General features: G+C 35.1%; 1 protein-coding gene across 2 annotated transcripts in view; it reads left to right on the forward strand.

Annotated features, from left to right (window-relative positions):
• Positions 1-16,619, forward strand: part of fbln2 (fibulin 2) — a 53,603-nt gene that overhangs the window by 21,055 nt on the left and 15,929 nt on the right. Inside the window, exons 4-9 of one of the 2 annotated variants that reach the window (XM_084395221.1) lie at positions 632-758; positions 1,744-1,933; positions 6,424-6,630; positions 7,885-7,995; positions 10,218-10,319; positions 12,862-13,002. In XM_084395221.1, coding sequence (XP_084251347.1) covers positions 632-758; positions 1,744-1,933; positions 6,424-6,630; positions 7,885-7,995; positions 10,218-10,319; positions 12,862-13,002 — 878 coding nt within the window. The remainder of the gene's footprint in view (positions 1-631; positions 759-1,743; positions 1,934-6,423; positions 6,631-7,884; positions 7,996-10,217; positions 10,320-12,861; positions 13,003-16,619) is intronic. The other variant, XM_084395222.1, reaches the window with a different exon arrangement.

A 16,619-nucleotide genomic window follows, 5' to 3' on the forward strand; every position in this document is an offset into this window, starting at 1 on the left:
TTAAATGTATAAACCTGAAGAGAAGCTTAAAATTATGGCTGTCAAAATAAAATAAAGAAGAGATTAGTTATATAATATAATAATATAGAGTATATATTATATTATTATTATTATATATTGTATTTTAATATACTGTACACTACTGTTCAAAAGTTTGGGGTCTATAAGATTTTATGCTCTTGAAAAACACCTTTTATGCTCACCAAGGCTGCATTTATCTGATCAAAAATACAATAAAAACATACATATGATTGTAAAATATTATAAAAAATAGTGAATTTTCAGCATCATTACTCCAGTCTTCAGTGTCACATGATCCTTTAAAAATTATTCTAATATGCTGATTTGGTGCTCAAGATTTTTTTTTTTTATGTCTTAAAAAGTATTAAGAAAAAAAACTTACAGGTCCCAAATTTTGAACAGTGGTGCATTTTTTTTCTTTCTGAAAACCTTTCCATGGACCCCATAGTACTCTTTTTGCTGTCCTCTGGGACACCTTAGACCCCAGTTTGAAAACCTCTGCTCTAAACAACAAGTAAATCTGATGAGAACGGTGTTGACAGGCTTGGGTTTAGAAACGGGTATTAAATTATGTTAAAACGTTTTTTGTTTTTTTTCTGCTTTGTTCAAGTGTTGTCCAGAAGCAGTGCTGTTCAGGTGCTCTGAGAGAGAGCAGGTGTCAGGCCGGCATGAATGCTGCAAAGGCCGGACATGCCTGTGAGGGAAACAGCCCGCTCTGCGGAGAAGATTCCCAAATGGTAAGATATTAACTAGTGGCATCAAACGGACTAAAAAATAATGACTGTTTTCAAACAGTCTACAGAGTTCATAAAATAATGAAAGAAAAATACAAATGATGCATGATCTCTGTGGTTTGGAAACAGTCATTATTTTGGCCAATTCAAAATTATTTACTGAATAGTGTCTGGTCATGTGAAAGGCTGGGGATAACAACATGTCCTAATCAGTCCCAACATGACAAAATCTAAAAAAAAAATAGTCTTAACAAGTTGTAAACACAACAAGCAGCAGGACATTTTTAAAAATGTGTTTGGTTTCTATTTCTGCTGGTTTAAGCTAGGTAGCCCCGCCCACAGTGAAATTCCCTTGGTCCAATTACACTTCTGTTCAAAAGTTTGGGGTCGGTAATTTATTCGATCACAAATACAGTGAAAACGGCAAAATTGTGAAATAATAATATATTTTAAAGCATGTTTTCTTTAAAACATTTTTTCCTGAGATGGCAAAGCTGAATTTTCAGCAGTGTCACATGATCCATCAGAAATCATTCTAATATGCTTATTATTATCTAATATTTCTTATTGTTATCAATGTTGAAAACAGTTGATCTGCTTAATATTTTAGTGGAAACTGATACATTCTTCCAGGATTCTTTGATGAATAGAAAGTTCAAATGAACATCATTTATTTGAAACAAATATCTTTCACTTTTGATCAGTTTAATGGGTCCTTGCTGAAAAAATAATAATTTTAATTAATTTTAATAATAAATGTGTTAAAATAGTTTGAAAGGTTTTTTTCAAAGTATGAAAGGTGGTATATGTTCAACCTCAAAAATGCTCTGATTGACTGTGTTTGTGTAACATTATACATAATTTTGGCTTTCAGTGTGGAAATGACTTGCTGCTTGACAAATTACTTATTGCTCGACAGTCACATCATGACTGATTAGGACTGAAAAAAATGTTTTCGATCTCTTTCTTGCTATGCTATTTAATGTAGGACTGCTGTAACTGCTGTGCACTGGGTCTGCGTTTACGAAATGAAGGTAAAGGCTGTGAAGTGCATGAGCATCTGAGTTACCCATGTGGACACGTCTTCCTCACGTGCTGCGAGGAGGGCGAGGAAGGTCCTGCTCCGCCCGCGATCAAGAAAAAACAGAGACCTCAACCGACTGCTCTTCCTAAGAGAGGTGAAATTCTTGTCTTTTACACAACCTGGAGTTTTGTTTTTACAGCAGAGTTTACTCATGCTTTGCAATGTAGTGTATGGCTGATTTCCAGTGGTTGGGTCCGGGGTGAGTGAGAGTTCATATTTTATTTTGACGAACAGATTTAGACGGGCTGTCATGCCAAGAAAGGGTTGTGATGGAGACACACTATATGATGTGAAACCACACGAGGACCTGGAATGTCTCAGTTTTGAGTTTTCAGTTTTTTTTTTACCACAATGTCCCAGTTATCTCCTCATCCCAGTGACTTCTGAGTTTATGTCTTCTTATTAACACCAGTGCCTTAGTCGTGATTTTGCTTGTTTGTTTTTAAAGCCTGGATCATATTTGGAAGCGTCTGAAATATGGCTTTGTCTTGGCATTCAGTTTCACGTTCAAGTTCGTCACACTTCTGGCCGAGAGGTTGACATTGATGGATCAGAGGAAAGAAAGATGCCCAGAGCTGATTGGTCAGGTGTCACGTTACCGTTCAGAATAACGTACAAAGATGCTGGCAAGCTGGGCTGAATCAGAAGCAGATGGCAAAGCAGGCTGTTGCCTCTCTGCCCGTGCCAGCAAACTTTCCTTCTGTCTCAAATGTTTCAGCTGACTAATTTCACTAATTTTGGCAGGATTTGCATGGAAACATTGTTCTCTTTTTTGGAATTATGCTATATGTTTACACTGGGATAAGACTTGATATTAGTTTAGGAATAGACTGTGTACACTCCAAAAATTGATTTTGCTGCTTTTTAAATTGAATTTATTAAAATGAGGTAATGCAACATAATTCTTTTATTGTGTGAAATCAATTTAATTTGGAAAATGGATGTTTACTTAATCCTTTTGTATTCGGAAGACATGAATAATGTTCACTGGAGAAAATACAGCGGAAATCCAAATCCAGACCCGCACATTGTCTGACTGTGTAGTAAAATTAAAGTAATTTTTTTTGTTTTGTTTTTTGTTAAATGCGATAAAAAAAAGTTCCAAGAATCCAAGAATTTGCATTAAAATGTTTAATAATTTTTAAATAGATTTCAAATTTATCAGAGAAACATAAGCAATGAACCGCGTCTAATACATTGTGAGTGCGTGTGTGTGTGAGGAACATTTTCCTCAATTTCCTCCTAATTTATTAAGTGCCTTAAACCTGTATGTGGCTTATAGCTAAATAAAGTTGTTCAACACCTCACATCCTGGCTTTTATTCTATCACCCTGAGAGCCATAGTGTCATATCAGTGTAATGGCAGATGTCCATTACCCAACTAGCACTCTCTCAGTTATCAGCAAAACCTTAGTCAATAGACCCAGGTCAATATTCCTTTGAATGAGACTTAAAACCCAGACTTTACCTCTTGCTATGTCTCAAATGGCGCATTCCTTTGGCCCAGTGCCTTGCTTCCCCTTAAGAGCCAACCTGATATCCTGAGGCAAGGTGAGATTAGCTGTAGCCGTGTCAGTAGCTACTGGTTTATTTCCTTTTCGTGTTGCACATACAGATGATGGAATGCTAAAATAAGTCCAATTAAATTGCCTCCATAGAGGTATCCAAAGAAATGCATTTTCTTTCTCTTTTTAAGGAGACTATTGCTATGTTAACTATGTAATCCCTTTCGGTTGCATCAAAGGTTTAAGCGATACAAAAACGGTTGAGAGGTAATTATTTCCATGAGGGATGCTTTCTCAGGCCCCCTGCCACCTCACACCCGTAACGTGATTAATTATAGCGGAAATGTTTAATCTCCTTCTCCCTCCATTGCATTTACATTCAGTTAATGACTGTGAGAAATATTTACTTTACACCAGTGCGCTGTGTAAGGTGAAGCCGAGTCTGTTTATAATGTTTAGCCAGACGCTAATTGCCAAGTCAGTCGAACACCTTGCCAAATTGGTGTGCGATGTTGGAAAGCCTGTTGATTAACTCCTTAGAATTCGTCGATTGTGGATTTGGGATTGATAGGATGTGATTGGCAGATGGAGGACACAGAGAGCATGGCAAGAACAGCTGGCAGTGGTGGAATGACAGATGTTGACTGGAGTGTTGCTTTATGTATTATGTTTACGTAAAGATATTTCCACACAAAAAAAACGTCTGCCTAATCACTTTCGCGAAAGTCAGTGTGGATGTGGGAGCCATCTTGTGACAAACAACCCCCCATAAAACAGGAAATAATATCATAGAGAGGACCCCTGTAGACCCCTATGACTGTCAGGACATTTCAGATTGCATTAATATTATCTACTCAGGGCACTTTGAAGGGAAAACAATCATAGCATCTGTTGTTGTAGTGTCTTTCCAGACAGAAATGCTAAAAAATAACTGCTTCAAAGGGCCCTTCAAATCAAATGCTTTCTGTGAGTCAAAGCCAGAAAGTCTCTCAAAATAACAGTTCATTTATGACATGGGAAGTTTATAGCTTTACACCAAATGGTATGCATCCCAATAAAAATGATACAAGTACTTATTATTTTGAAATGGTTGAGATGTGCACATGTATTTATATTGTCATGCTATGTTATATCATTAAATCAAAACCTTTGTTGAAAACTGCCAATATTGTAATTCACTTAAAATAATGAAGCTTCTATTTTGTCATATGCATTTTAAAGGTTGATTGAACAATTAAATGTAGAAAAAGTTGACTATCAATAATTAGCATGAGCAACTTAAAGGTACACTCTGTAACCTCTCTAGTGGTTAAAGGGACTGTGTGTAGGAATTTCTCCCATCTAGTGGTGAAATTGTATTTTGCATTCAAACGAATAATGCTCTCCAGCGCCTCACTTTTTCAAATGCGCGTTGCATCTACGGTAGCCGTTATGTACCAAAAAGCTATGGCAGGATGTCTTATAATAGCACTTCGAGTTTTTCTTCGGGTGAACAGGTTTGTTATTTAAAACAAACTGAAACTTGAAACAACGAAAAAAAGAATGTTACAGTATGAATTACTGACTGTGAAAAACATTAACTATGGTAATTAGTAGTAATGCCTTCTTTACTCGTTATATGTTTTGAAGTACGTGCATTGTTAGATATCATCATCATCAGAGCCTTCTCTAACGTTACTTTACTCAGTAGCTGCTATTCTTCAAAGAGCCTGTTTAACTTTTAACTATAAATGTTCTACTGTCTATATAATAAAGTACACAACCAAGCAATGAAAAAAAAGCTTGTAATTAAGACGGTAACATTGACTTACCTGTCGAGAAGAAAGCAGGCAACTTCAGGGTCTCTTTTGAAAGCTTTCTCCTGCATTAGCTATCCCGACATTAACCCTTGTTTTTGTAATCTCCGGTCACGTTTCCTTTTACGGTCTATTTTGGACTTTTTCGACGACGAGGACTCATCCTGTGACTCATATGTATGTATGAATGAACGGTGTATAAATAACCGTGCAGTGCATCCTTTTAAACTTGCCGCGGCAGTGACAAGCGCCTCTCACTGCTCTGCTCCTCCGCTTCTGCTGGCTTCTGGCTCTGAACGAAAACGCGTTGTGGAAATGCGTTGGCCTAGTACTTTTTGTCCCTCTCTGCTATTATAGTTTTTCAAGATGGCGGAACTACATGGAAGCCTCCGTAGACCTACCCGTCCCATGTACATAAAGATAATAAATTCTTCGTTTACGAGGATTAGTCTGATCATTGGCATAGGTATTTGTACACCATTGAGGGCATATTTATTGATAAAAATATTGATTTTAGATAATAAAATACCTAAAAAGCTACACATAGTCCCTTTAATAAATAGAACTGCACGTGTTTTGTGGAAGAACATTGTAGCTAAAGCTACTTTTCTCTGTTTATGTAGTCATGCATGTACTGGGCTACTCCACAGCGATTGTCATTATAAACACTTATTATAGACGTACCATAGTGATTCAGGATAAGACAAAAACACGGTTTGGAAAATGGATTCATGATATACTCGCTCATTATATTCACTGTAATTACATAGTGTACCTTTAAAATTACTTTAAAATTAGAACTTAGAACTGAGCATGTTCAGTTTGATCACTTATGATGCACTTTTTTTCCAAAGCATTTGTTACTCAGAATTAACTTGTTTTAGCTCTACATTGTGTTTTTGATAATATTTTGATTATTTATGAATATATATTATGCATTATAACGTACTTTATGAATACCTTTAAGTAAAGTGTTGCCTAAATGCTTCATATGTCGTGATGACTAAATTCACTTGCAGCATTTAAATGATTGATTTAATTTTTCAGTGTTTTATTTATAGTTTGTTTCTTTAATTTTTAAACCGTTTATCATTTATTGGCCATAACATGAATATTTAAATAGGCTTATCAGGCTTATCTATAAGATTAGAATTCTGGCTTATCAACCAGAATTCTGATATTGTTGCATCCCTAGTGACAGTGTATATGCATTGGTGTCAGTAATGTAAATAGAGTCACATGCAAGAGATCTTACTAATCTTACCATCTCTCCCCTTCCTCAGTATCAGACAGTCGGTTTTCGAAGCAAGCGCTGTCGGTTGGGGATGTGGATCCTGCGGCTAATTCACTGGAGGATTTGGAGCATGATGACAGGTGCCAGAGATTTGCACTTCTCTGCCATCACACCTGCATCAACACTCGTGACTCCTACCTGTGCGCCTGCCACCCTGGATACACACTCCTGCAGGATGCCCGCACATGTGTGCCAGGTAAGATCAGCCCCTCCTTGAGTTCTGATGACTCAGGGACAACCTGTTTGCTTGTGTTATACTGCATGTAGATTCAGTTTTGTGTGTTAACCATTTTAGATTAAGCAGGTATAGTTCAACAAATATTCTATTTGGATATGCATAAAGGCTGTTGAGAACCAGTGAGGGTTTATGTTATTCCTAGACTTTCAGTGCAGAGATATACTTCTGTATACAACCTAGCATAATGAAGTCTAATCTTTATGCACTCAAAACACACTCTATCAGCCCTGCATTAAATAGAGGAATTAATCTTAATACCTTCTCAATATCCTGTCTGCAGTGTGTTCGCATTACTTAGAACTTATTTGGATTTAAAATGACCTTAAATAACACTGTGTGTACTGTGACTTTGCATTTTGGTGCGTGCATGCACATATAGCAATCTAGTGAAGGTTTTTTATGATGAGTCAGTGAATTAGACATCCTGGAATATTATTTTTGAACTCTAAAGAACATGAATAATATTAATTCTTTATATAACATAACACGTTGAAGCACAGGCAAACAACACTGCATGTTATTTCATAACTATTTGAGATTTTTGTTTTTAAAAACATGAATTTTGATCAATCTCCATTAATATCAATATCCTGTACAGTTTTCTTAATATTATAAAATCAATAACTGGGTCGGTCTAGCTCCAAAATGACAATATATAAATATATAAAAACATATATAAATGAAAGTTCATTTTTGAGTGAATTATCCCTTTAACTAGATAGCACAGTGATGGGACTATCTTTGCTTTGCCTGATTTCCTGCAGTTTGTAATTATTTGTCCTGTTTCCTTGGTTATACAGCCAAACCCTAACAACGCCACTGCATGATGGGATTGTCATCATGTGTCAATATTGTTTTTGTGTCTCTGGTGACATGGAAGTGTCGATAGAGATAGTGTTGTGCTTCTCCGCAGTTTGAAACTTGACTCATGATCTCATGTCTGGACTGAACTAATGATACGACCACAAATAACTTCCCTCCAGCATTCTTCAGCTGACTTTTGGAATGAAAGAAATTCTGAGCATAAGATATATGTTTGCAAACGTCACAAATCAAATAGCGCTTTCCATATTTCGCATCTGGTCATGATTAAATGTTGGAAAAACAATTTTTTGGTAGTTCCTCTACCAAAAACCATCTGACAGGGTGTAAAATGAAAAAGGAATGACTCATCCCTGTGACATTTCACTCTTTTCTCTCTCTTTCTGACAGAGAAGCTGGAGGAAGACAACAGGGTTGGTGAAGAAGACAGGCTGCTTACTGTAGCTCCAGCAAGACGAGAAACCACCACTCAACCCCCAGTCTTTCACAACCCATGTGCAGGTACGTAATCGTTGTGGGTTTTAGTTCTTTTGCTGTTAAAGGCTGTAAGGACCTTTGAAATAACTGAAAGCATTTGGCGACGTATAATGCGGTCAAGACCTGCTTGGAACTACTTTAGCCGTGCGTTTCCCTGAAAATAATTGCACACCTTAGAACGTTCGTCAACCAATCAGATTCAGGCATTCGACAGCCACGTAGTGTTTAAAGTTCACATAACAAACTATTGTTCAAAGGTTTGGGGTTAGTACGATTTTTTTTTTTTGAAAGAAGTTTCTTATACTCAACAAGGCTACATTTATTGAATCAAAAATAAAGTAAAAACGGTAATATGGTAAAATATAAATATCATATACTGATTATAAAATTTTACATTTTGTATTAGTTTTTTACCTTTTAAAGTTATATATGTGTTTTAGACTTTAGAGGCCTAAGAATGTTTAGACATTTTTAATACATATTAAGATTTTTTTTTTCATGATGAATCATTATGCATATGTTTTGTGGTTGAAAGAACTCAGAATCCTTTATTTGAAATTAAGTGATTTTTGATTTAATTTTTTGTCAGCAGCCGGCCTCTCAGTCAAATCCTAACATAATTGGTTGTTTTGGTGTGCACATAACATTGTTCTTTCAAATGTCATGAGATTGGCACAATATTTCAATGATTCGTAACATTCTGGCACCATAACAGAGAACTAAATTCCAGACCATGTAGCCTCACAGGTATTGTATGGTCATTCTAATGCTCTGCACAGCATATGTTATCTTAATTGAAACACGCTGAACAGAAGAGCAAAAAATCACCACTTCCTCCTCATCCAGCAGGCCATCCAGAAGATAAAGCACTTCACAAGAGAAGTCCAAATGCCACAGTGTTTTATGTATACGTGGTTTGGGGTTGATGGACTGGAAGTCTGTTACTTGTCTGGGACACTGTCGTGTTTCTGGAGGATCAATCAGTACGGAAATTATCTGGATGTATCTGGGTGACTCGTTAAGTCATGCTGATCATAGTTCAATTTTGAACGAAATCTGTTATGGTCATCCATGAGCACAGCAGCTCCATTCTGGCATTAATGAGAGTGGAATCATGGGAGTTGTCGTCTTCACCTCCACAGCCGATGGAAAGCAATCTGACGGGAATCAGGCAGAAATCGTGTTCATGGATGAGATGTACTGGGCAGAGAGCCTGGGAGCGGACCGAGTCCCATGGAAGAGCACCGGAGCTTTTATTATCCTTATATTTCGCAGTTTGTTTATTTTACGATTAAAATTACTTTTTAACCATTGCTGGTTCACGTCTCCTTCTTCCTTGAACTTGAATTTTGTTACAGTTAGTGCTGAATTACTACTCATACAGGTCACTTTAAAATTTTGGGATTTTAAATAAAAATTGTGGGGTAATGCAGCGCTGTTTTACTTGGTAGAAACAATCATACTAAATATACATTTGAGTGTGTTGAAAGTTATGTTATAACGTTACTCTGTGCGTTCGCTCTGTGGCTGATTTGAGATGCTTGTTAACTATATCGATATTTGAATATCATATTAATGAAATATGGATGACTTGTGTTGCTAAATGGCATGTACTTAATGTTTAAATTGTATGGCAGAGTAAATGCTGTATTATACTGTTACTACAAATAAAGCTCTTTCTGAGTATGCTATGTTAGCCACTTGACAAAACAGTGTCTCTAAGGCATGGTACAAACATGTTACTCGCTGTAAACCAAGAAAACAAGAGAATCAAACAATAAGACCGATAATTAACTGTATTGAGCGAAATAACAATGATTAGTTTACAAGTCAACAATATATATAACTTTGCACTAGTGGTTTTGGGATATTTTAATCTATAAATATTACATATTGTGCCTACATAAGTTATTCTGTCAAGAGCAGTGAGTGATTTTCTCTTTGTCTTTTATGACAAATGATTAATGACACAGATGGCTGTAGATATATTAGGCTCCTGTCACTTTAAGACCAAATGTGTTGATCTAAAATACTCACAAACATCCAGTTTTCACCAAACTGTTTACATAAGACATAACCGACTGTGTTTACATGAATGCTCCACGATGGGCATTTTGACATAATTGTGTGTATTTGATCATTCAAGCGCAACAATAATAACAGTGATCCTTGCCATTGTAATTATAATGTAATTGATAAAAAGAAGTGTGATAGATGTATTAACTGAGTTTTACTACTGTCTGCAGGTAATGGGCCCTGCTCTCAGCAGTGTTCTGTGGTAAGAGGACTGGTCCAATGTTCCTGTTTCCCAGGATTCTCTCTGATGGCAGACATACACACCTGTGAAGGTAAAGTACTCTAAATTGGTCTAAAACTACAAATACACACCGAGCTGTCACAAAACACTGATAAACACTAACCAATCCCTTAGTGGACTGAATCACTCATGTACTGTATAGCAGTTATACCCAAAGGATTATGACAAGAGATTTGAACATCACATTCTTACCTGAGGATCTGCTTCCTTCAGCTTCACTGATCCATGACCAATTACTCTCCTTCAGCCCTGACTACAATAATAAACAGTGACCTCAGCCCTGGGTTCGACAGCTCTGCTGTCTCACAATACATCTTCCTGTCTGATCTGACACTTTTACCACATGTTTATTTACTGTACTGATAGTGTTGCAGACTATATTTTTCAAGGTCTTTTCATTCCATATCCTAAACTTGTCATGGAAGGTGCTAATAAAATTGCCATGCAGAGATGTTGCTATAAACTTATCCAAAAACAATATTTTGCTGGCTCTTTATGTAATTTACAGTATAACACCTGACAGTGAGCTGATAAAAGTCTAAACAAAATTATAGTTAAAACAAGAATGAATATATATTTATAACAAATAACAAATTTATATCTTCTTGTTTTAACCATATTTTTTTTAACATGTATGTATATACAGTATATATATATATATATATATATATATATATATATATATATATATATATATATATATATATATATATATATATATATACATATATATATTCATTCTTGTTTTAACTATAATGTTGTTTATACATATATATATATATATATAACAAATTATATATATATATATATATATATATATACATACATGTTAAAAAAAATATGGTTAAAACAAGAAGATATAAATTTGTTCATTTGAAATTTACAGAATAACACCTGACTGTAATTTGATTAAAGTCTAAATAAAATTATGGTTAAAACAAGAAAATATACATTTGCCAATTATGTTAAAGGTTGATAAAAGTTTAAAAACAATTATGGTTAAAACATTCATTATAATTTAATATAATCATAATTCATTAATTTTATTTAATATAATATAATATAATATAATACATAATTAAATACAAATTAGAAACATTCACTACAATTTAAATAAATGTTTCTTATTTTTTACACATTGTAATAAAATGTTTAGCTTATCAAATACATTTTTCTTGCTTTAAGGATGCTTAGAACTATACTGAAAATTTTAGGAAAATTATTTTGCAGTGTATATATTTTTCGAGAATTTAGTCGTTTAAAACAAATATCTGAGATTGTACCAGATTTATTTTATCATTAGGCAAAATGGTGATGCAAGATTGTTGATTTTGCCTTATGCGAGCTCACCAATGGCAAATTATTTACATTAATCTTACTACTTCTTCTCCTTCTAAAACTCCTAGTTTTTCCCATTTTTCTATGTTAAAATTTTTTCTATGCAAAACACTCAAAGGACTTGGATTTATGTACCATTTCAAATGCCAAAGAATATATTAAACGGAACGTTAAATGGCCTGTCAATTGTGACCAAACTTTTAGCTGTATATCATACAGTATAACATCAAATACTGTTGATGTTGCACAGTCTGCCTTGGCCTTTACCCAAAATCTCACTGGGGTCATATTGTACAATATGACAAGCAAAGGCCGTAAAGGAAAGAAAACAATTGCCCAGTGTAAACCGGCTTTTAACTTCTTCAGCAAATGTAGAAGTTACAACCAACTGATCATATTCTCTGTTTTAGTTCAGCTTATGTAGAATTTATTACTATGACATTCAACAACGATTAATAGTGTTTGTTTGACTGAAATGCAAATTGCCTTAGGCTCAACATGAATGTCAGATTTTACTTCATGTTCACATTGATTCAAGAGACAGGAACTGTAAATCAGTGCTATTTTTGCATGTGAGGACAGTTTAAGGGAGGATATAATCGCAATGGCTTCAGCTGAGAGGGCAGTTTTCACTGTTGAATTATCTCTGTACTTAAAGAGTTTATTTCACTCTCTCTTTCTGCGTCTCTCCGTCAAAGCATTCCCATATGCTGAATGCGGGTGGGCAGAGACCTTGATTTCGTTTGGCAGAAACAAAATGAAGCTTGACTGGCTTTGCTGTGGAGCCAAGGACTTAAGTCACACTCTGCAGGAAACTAGATTGTTTTTTTTAATGAAATGTTTTAGTATTCAATTTCATTCCATTTATGATCGACATTTTACACTTCCAAATGCAAGCTCAAAATACGAGACTGTGCATGTATATCCTCCCTGGAGTTTCTCTGGCATCTGTTTCTCTTCATAAGCTGTATTCACGTGGTAAACATTAAGTGTTATAGATTCATAAAGCCACACATGCATGCGATTTCCCCACAAAGAAAACCCACTTCGAACAACAATAAAATGGTTGAATAATTGAGAGCAAACCTCACTATTAGAAACCAAACCTGATCTGATCTCGCACCTCGTAAAATGCTAGCACGACTCTATGATGGTGGAGGTGGCTGTGTTACAGTATGTGTTTGCATCTCAGCATGTGCCTTTTCTCTTTAACTAAAGTGTTATGTGTACCGTAGATGTGAATGAGTGCACGAGCGGCAGACACAATTGCTCCCTGGACGAGGTGTGTGTGAACCGGGAGGGCTCCTACCAGTGTGTGCGGCTGAATGAGATGTGCGATGAGGGCTTTATTCACAACCAGAATAGAGATTGTGTGGGTAAGAGCTTTCAGCTGGTACCGTGGGACCGTCTCAGCTCATTGCACACTGTTGGGGCATGTTGGCCCATCGCTTGCCCAGATCAACACTCACTAACACACTAGAAGGAAACCCAAAAGCTCATCGGCATGCTCTTATAACCAGTTCATATACATGCGGTTGCATAATGGGTGTCTAGTTTGCTCAGACTTCTCACCAGAAGCTGTGGGGACGTGTTGAATTTGTTTTGCCTTCCTCCAGACATAACCAAAACATAGAAGGCATTAGTGGTTAGCATACACAAATGTCTCAGTCTATTACAGTAGGTTGATTCTTGAGGTAGTTAATGGGCGTCTTAGATCTGCCTCTAAACCAAATAGCAGTGATGTTTTGGAGTAGCTATAGATGGGAAAGTTTAGGCTTTGAAGATTATTGCTCAATTTTCATGTTTTTAGAGGTTTGTATGGCATTGTTTGGTTCAAAATGAATGAAGTAAATGATAATGTGCATGCATGACATACTGTGCACCAAAAATTTAAGTTCATCAATTGATTGTTCATCAATAAATCTTGCCTCCCTCATATTTAAACTAGCATGCTGTGTTTGATGATACACGTAAGAACCTGTGGCATTTATTACTATTATTTATATATTATTATTAATATAATTATTTGATTGTTTAATACTTTAATGCATTTTTTATTAATTTACTTGTGACTTCCTAGTTCTCTCATAGAAGTACAAAAGTGAACGTGCAAATGTGCGTGTTCAGTAGTCAGCTCATAACAGTTATTTTAGTATTAATTATATACTGTACTTGTAGCATGTATTAACATTTTGAATTAGCTTTTTAACTTTAGTTTAAGGTTTAGTAATTTGGTTATGTGCTTTTGTCATTTTTTGTTTTTTATATTTGTATTTAGCTGTAATTTATTTCAGTTTAGAAATTTTAGTACTTCAACTTAACCCTTAAACGTCTTTAGTGACCCGAGGGGTCTTTTACTACCCTCCTCCTCATTCATTCTTTAAAGTTATACATCAACCTTCTTAGTAGTCCTCAATCAATTCATTATAAAATATAACAAGAAAATCAAGGTGTGTAACAGTGTAACAAATATATTTTTTCTGCACAACAATAATTTAATATTTGATGACTGAATAAGTTGAATTCACCTTTATTCCACAAGGTGGCAATGTCTGATACACAATGATGAAGTGACGTTTCACTCATAGTTACGGCAGGCAGAAAACAAAAGTATAGGAATTATCATCAGCAAAACTTGAAATGGCTCAGCGATTTACTGCAGAGCAAGTACTGAACGCAATCAAATACTAGTGTCACTGTCACTTGATGGTGGGTCTTGTGAAGAAGCTGTCAGCGATCAAAATATTGATTTTGCAGATGTTGAAAATGATAGTTTTGAGAATATGTTTGAGATGGCGAATATGATGTTGAATGTACTGGGAAATTAGCTCTGACGAGGACAGTGATGATGGTATAAAACATTTGCTCAAACTGAACCCTTCCGAGCTCCAAAAGGTAACAAAATATGCTTTATTTTATTCTTCTGTAATTGTTTCTCTAATATCAGGAGAGTTTTATATTATCGCGACAGGTAGAGGTCCATCCGTGTTAGATATAGATCCGGGTCGCTAAAGACCCGAATATGTAATAAAGATTGGCGAAACATTCATGCATTAAACTTTAGCAAGGGCTTAGAGACTTGTTTATTTCAGTTAGTTACCAAGGCAACATTTTACTTTTTTTTTTTTTTTTATCTAATATTTCTATTTTATTTTATTTCAGCTTTATTTCAATTACTCTATTTTAAAAAGTTTTAGTAACAATAACAAAACGGACTCATAAGAAAACAAAGACAGGAATTGAGACAGAAAGGTGAACCCAAGCTTGCAACCATCTTGGACGGTCATCATCACCCTCTCATCTTAACCCTTATTGATCACAACAGCACATCCGATATAGACATAATGTTGACAGACCATAATCCTGATGCACCGCAGTCGCATCCCTTTGCAATACCACTAACCCTCTCACTTTTGCCTGCAGTCTGCAAACATGCATTATTCATCCCATGCATATCCTCTAATGCATTTCAGAGTACCACATTTTGAAGGCAATTCACTATATTGTTATAATGAAGCAAATTTTTGAATAAGTGCCACTGCTCATGTATGTTGATGAGGCAGCTTGTTGACACTTCTGCGCTGGATCTGCGACAGAGTGCAAGAGGGTGTCAGAGCTGCTTTCTATGTGCCTTTTGGGGCTAGATAATGTGCACTTGAATGCAGGAACCTTTTAAAAAAGACAGAGATAGAGAGTGATCTCGGTTCCCTGGTAACTAAAGCGTGAACCTTCAAAGGGCTGGTCCACTCAAAAATGAAAATTCTATCACCATTTACTTATGCTTATGTCATTCAAAACCTGTATGACTTTACATAAAACAAGATATTTTGAAGAATGTTGGTAACAAAACAGTTTTGGTATAAATGACTATAAAATGTACTGTTTAAATATATTTAATAATGAACTACTTTTGTAGAAAATACTTTTACTTATAAATGAAAATTAAGTTTGTTCTTGATGTTTGTTAAGAAGGTAATTGCTATTTTTTGTGAGCCATCTCTCCTCTTTTTCTTTAACCTTCTTCCTATTTCTCTCAAAACCACTCAATAGACAATTATTCACGTATTTAACGCATATTCAAATTTCTTTCATCTTTCGAGTTGTTCTACATTACGTCAACCCGAAGCACTTATATATTTGTATAATTAGTGATTGGTCTTGTCTTCCTTATATATATATATATAAACATTTACAGCTGCCTCTGCATTGCACTATTGCGACTATGTACTTATAGTATTATTGCATACCTCTGCCTGAAAACAAGATTCACAAAGTGTGGTCACTGAGATGACAACAACAACGCCATTTGTATTTACCTAAAACACCAGGCTTGTGCACAATTCAGAATTGAATTGAGAATGACTCCTTAATTCCAATTCAATTCTTGAATTTGAATTGAATTTGAATTGATGTCAAAAACAGGATCTAGAATTACAATTCGAATTTGAATTAAACGAAGCAGAATTGCAATTCAATAAAAATTCAAAGAAATTCATATACATATTTTAAGTGAAGTGTTTAACAATGAAGCTTTACGTCAGATATGATTGCATTATAAATGATATTAGTTTGAACTACTTGTACAGATTACATTAAAAGGATATGTTTTCCCCCAGCGATGAATGTTAAAAGCAATGTAAAAAAAAAAAAAAACGAATTAAACAACATTGAGGGGGTAATTTATTTCAAGAATTTGATCAATATCTATTTTAGAACAAAATGTATTTTTGAGGAAATTTTTTTTGAGGAGTAAATAGTTACGTGAAATGAAATTTCTGTTAATAAATTACAAAATTAATGTAATTGTATTTAGTTGTATTACTGAGGTAAAATGTTTAATTCAATTAGTTACACTCTAAAAAGAGATGTGTTAAAAAACAACACACAGCATGTGTTGATGGTATTTTGACACATGTTGTGTATATTTTTAACACACAATGTGTGTTCAAGTGTAACTCTGGATAGAATAGCACTGGATGGAGGAGAGTTTGTG

The sequence above is a fragment of the Rutilus rutilus genome (assembly GCF_951802725.1).
Source record: "Rutilus rutilus genome assembly, chromosome: 22".
Classification (NCBI taxonomy): Eukaryota; Metazoa; Chordata; class Actinopteri; order Cypriniformes; family Leuciscidae; genus Rutilus; species Rutilus rutilus.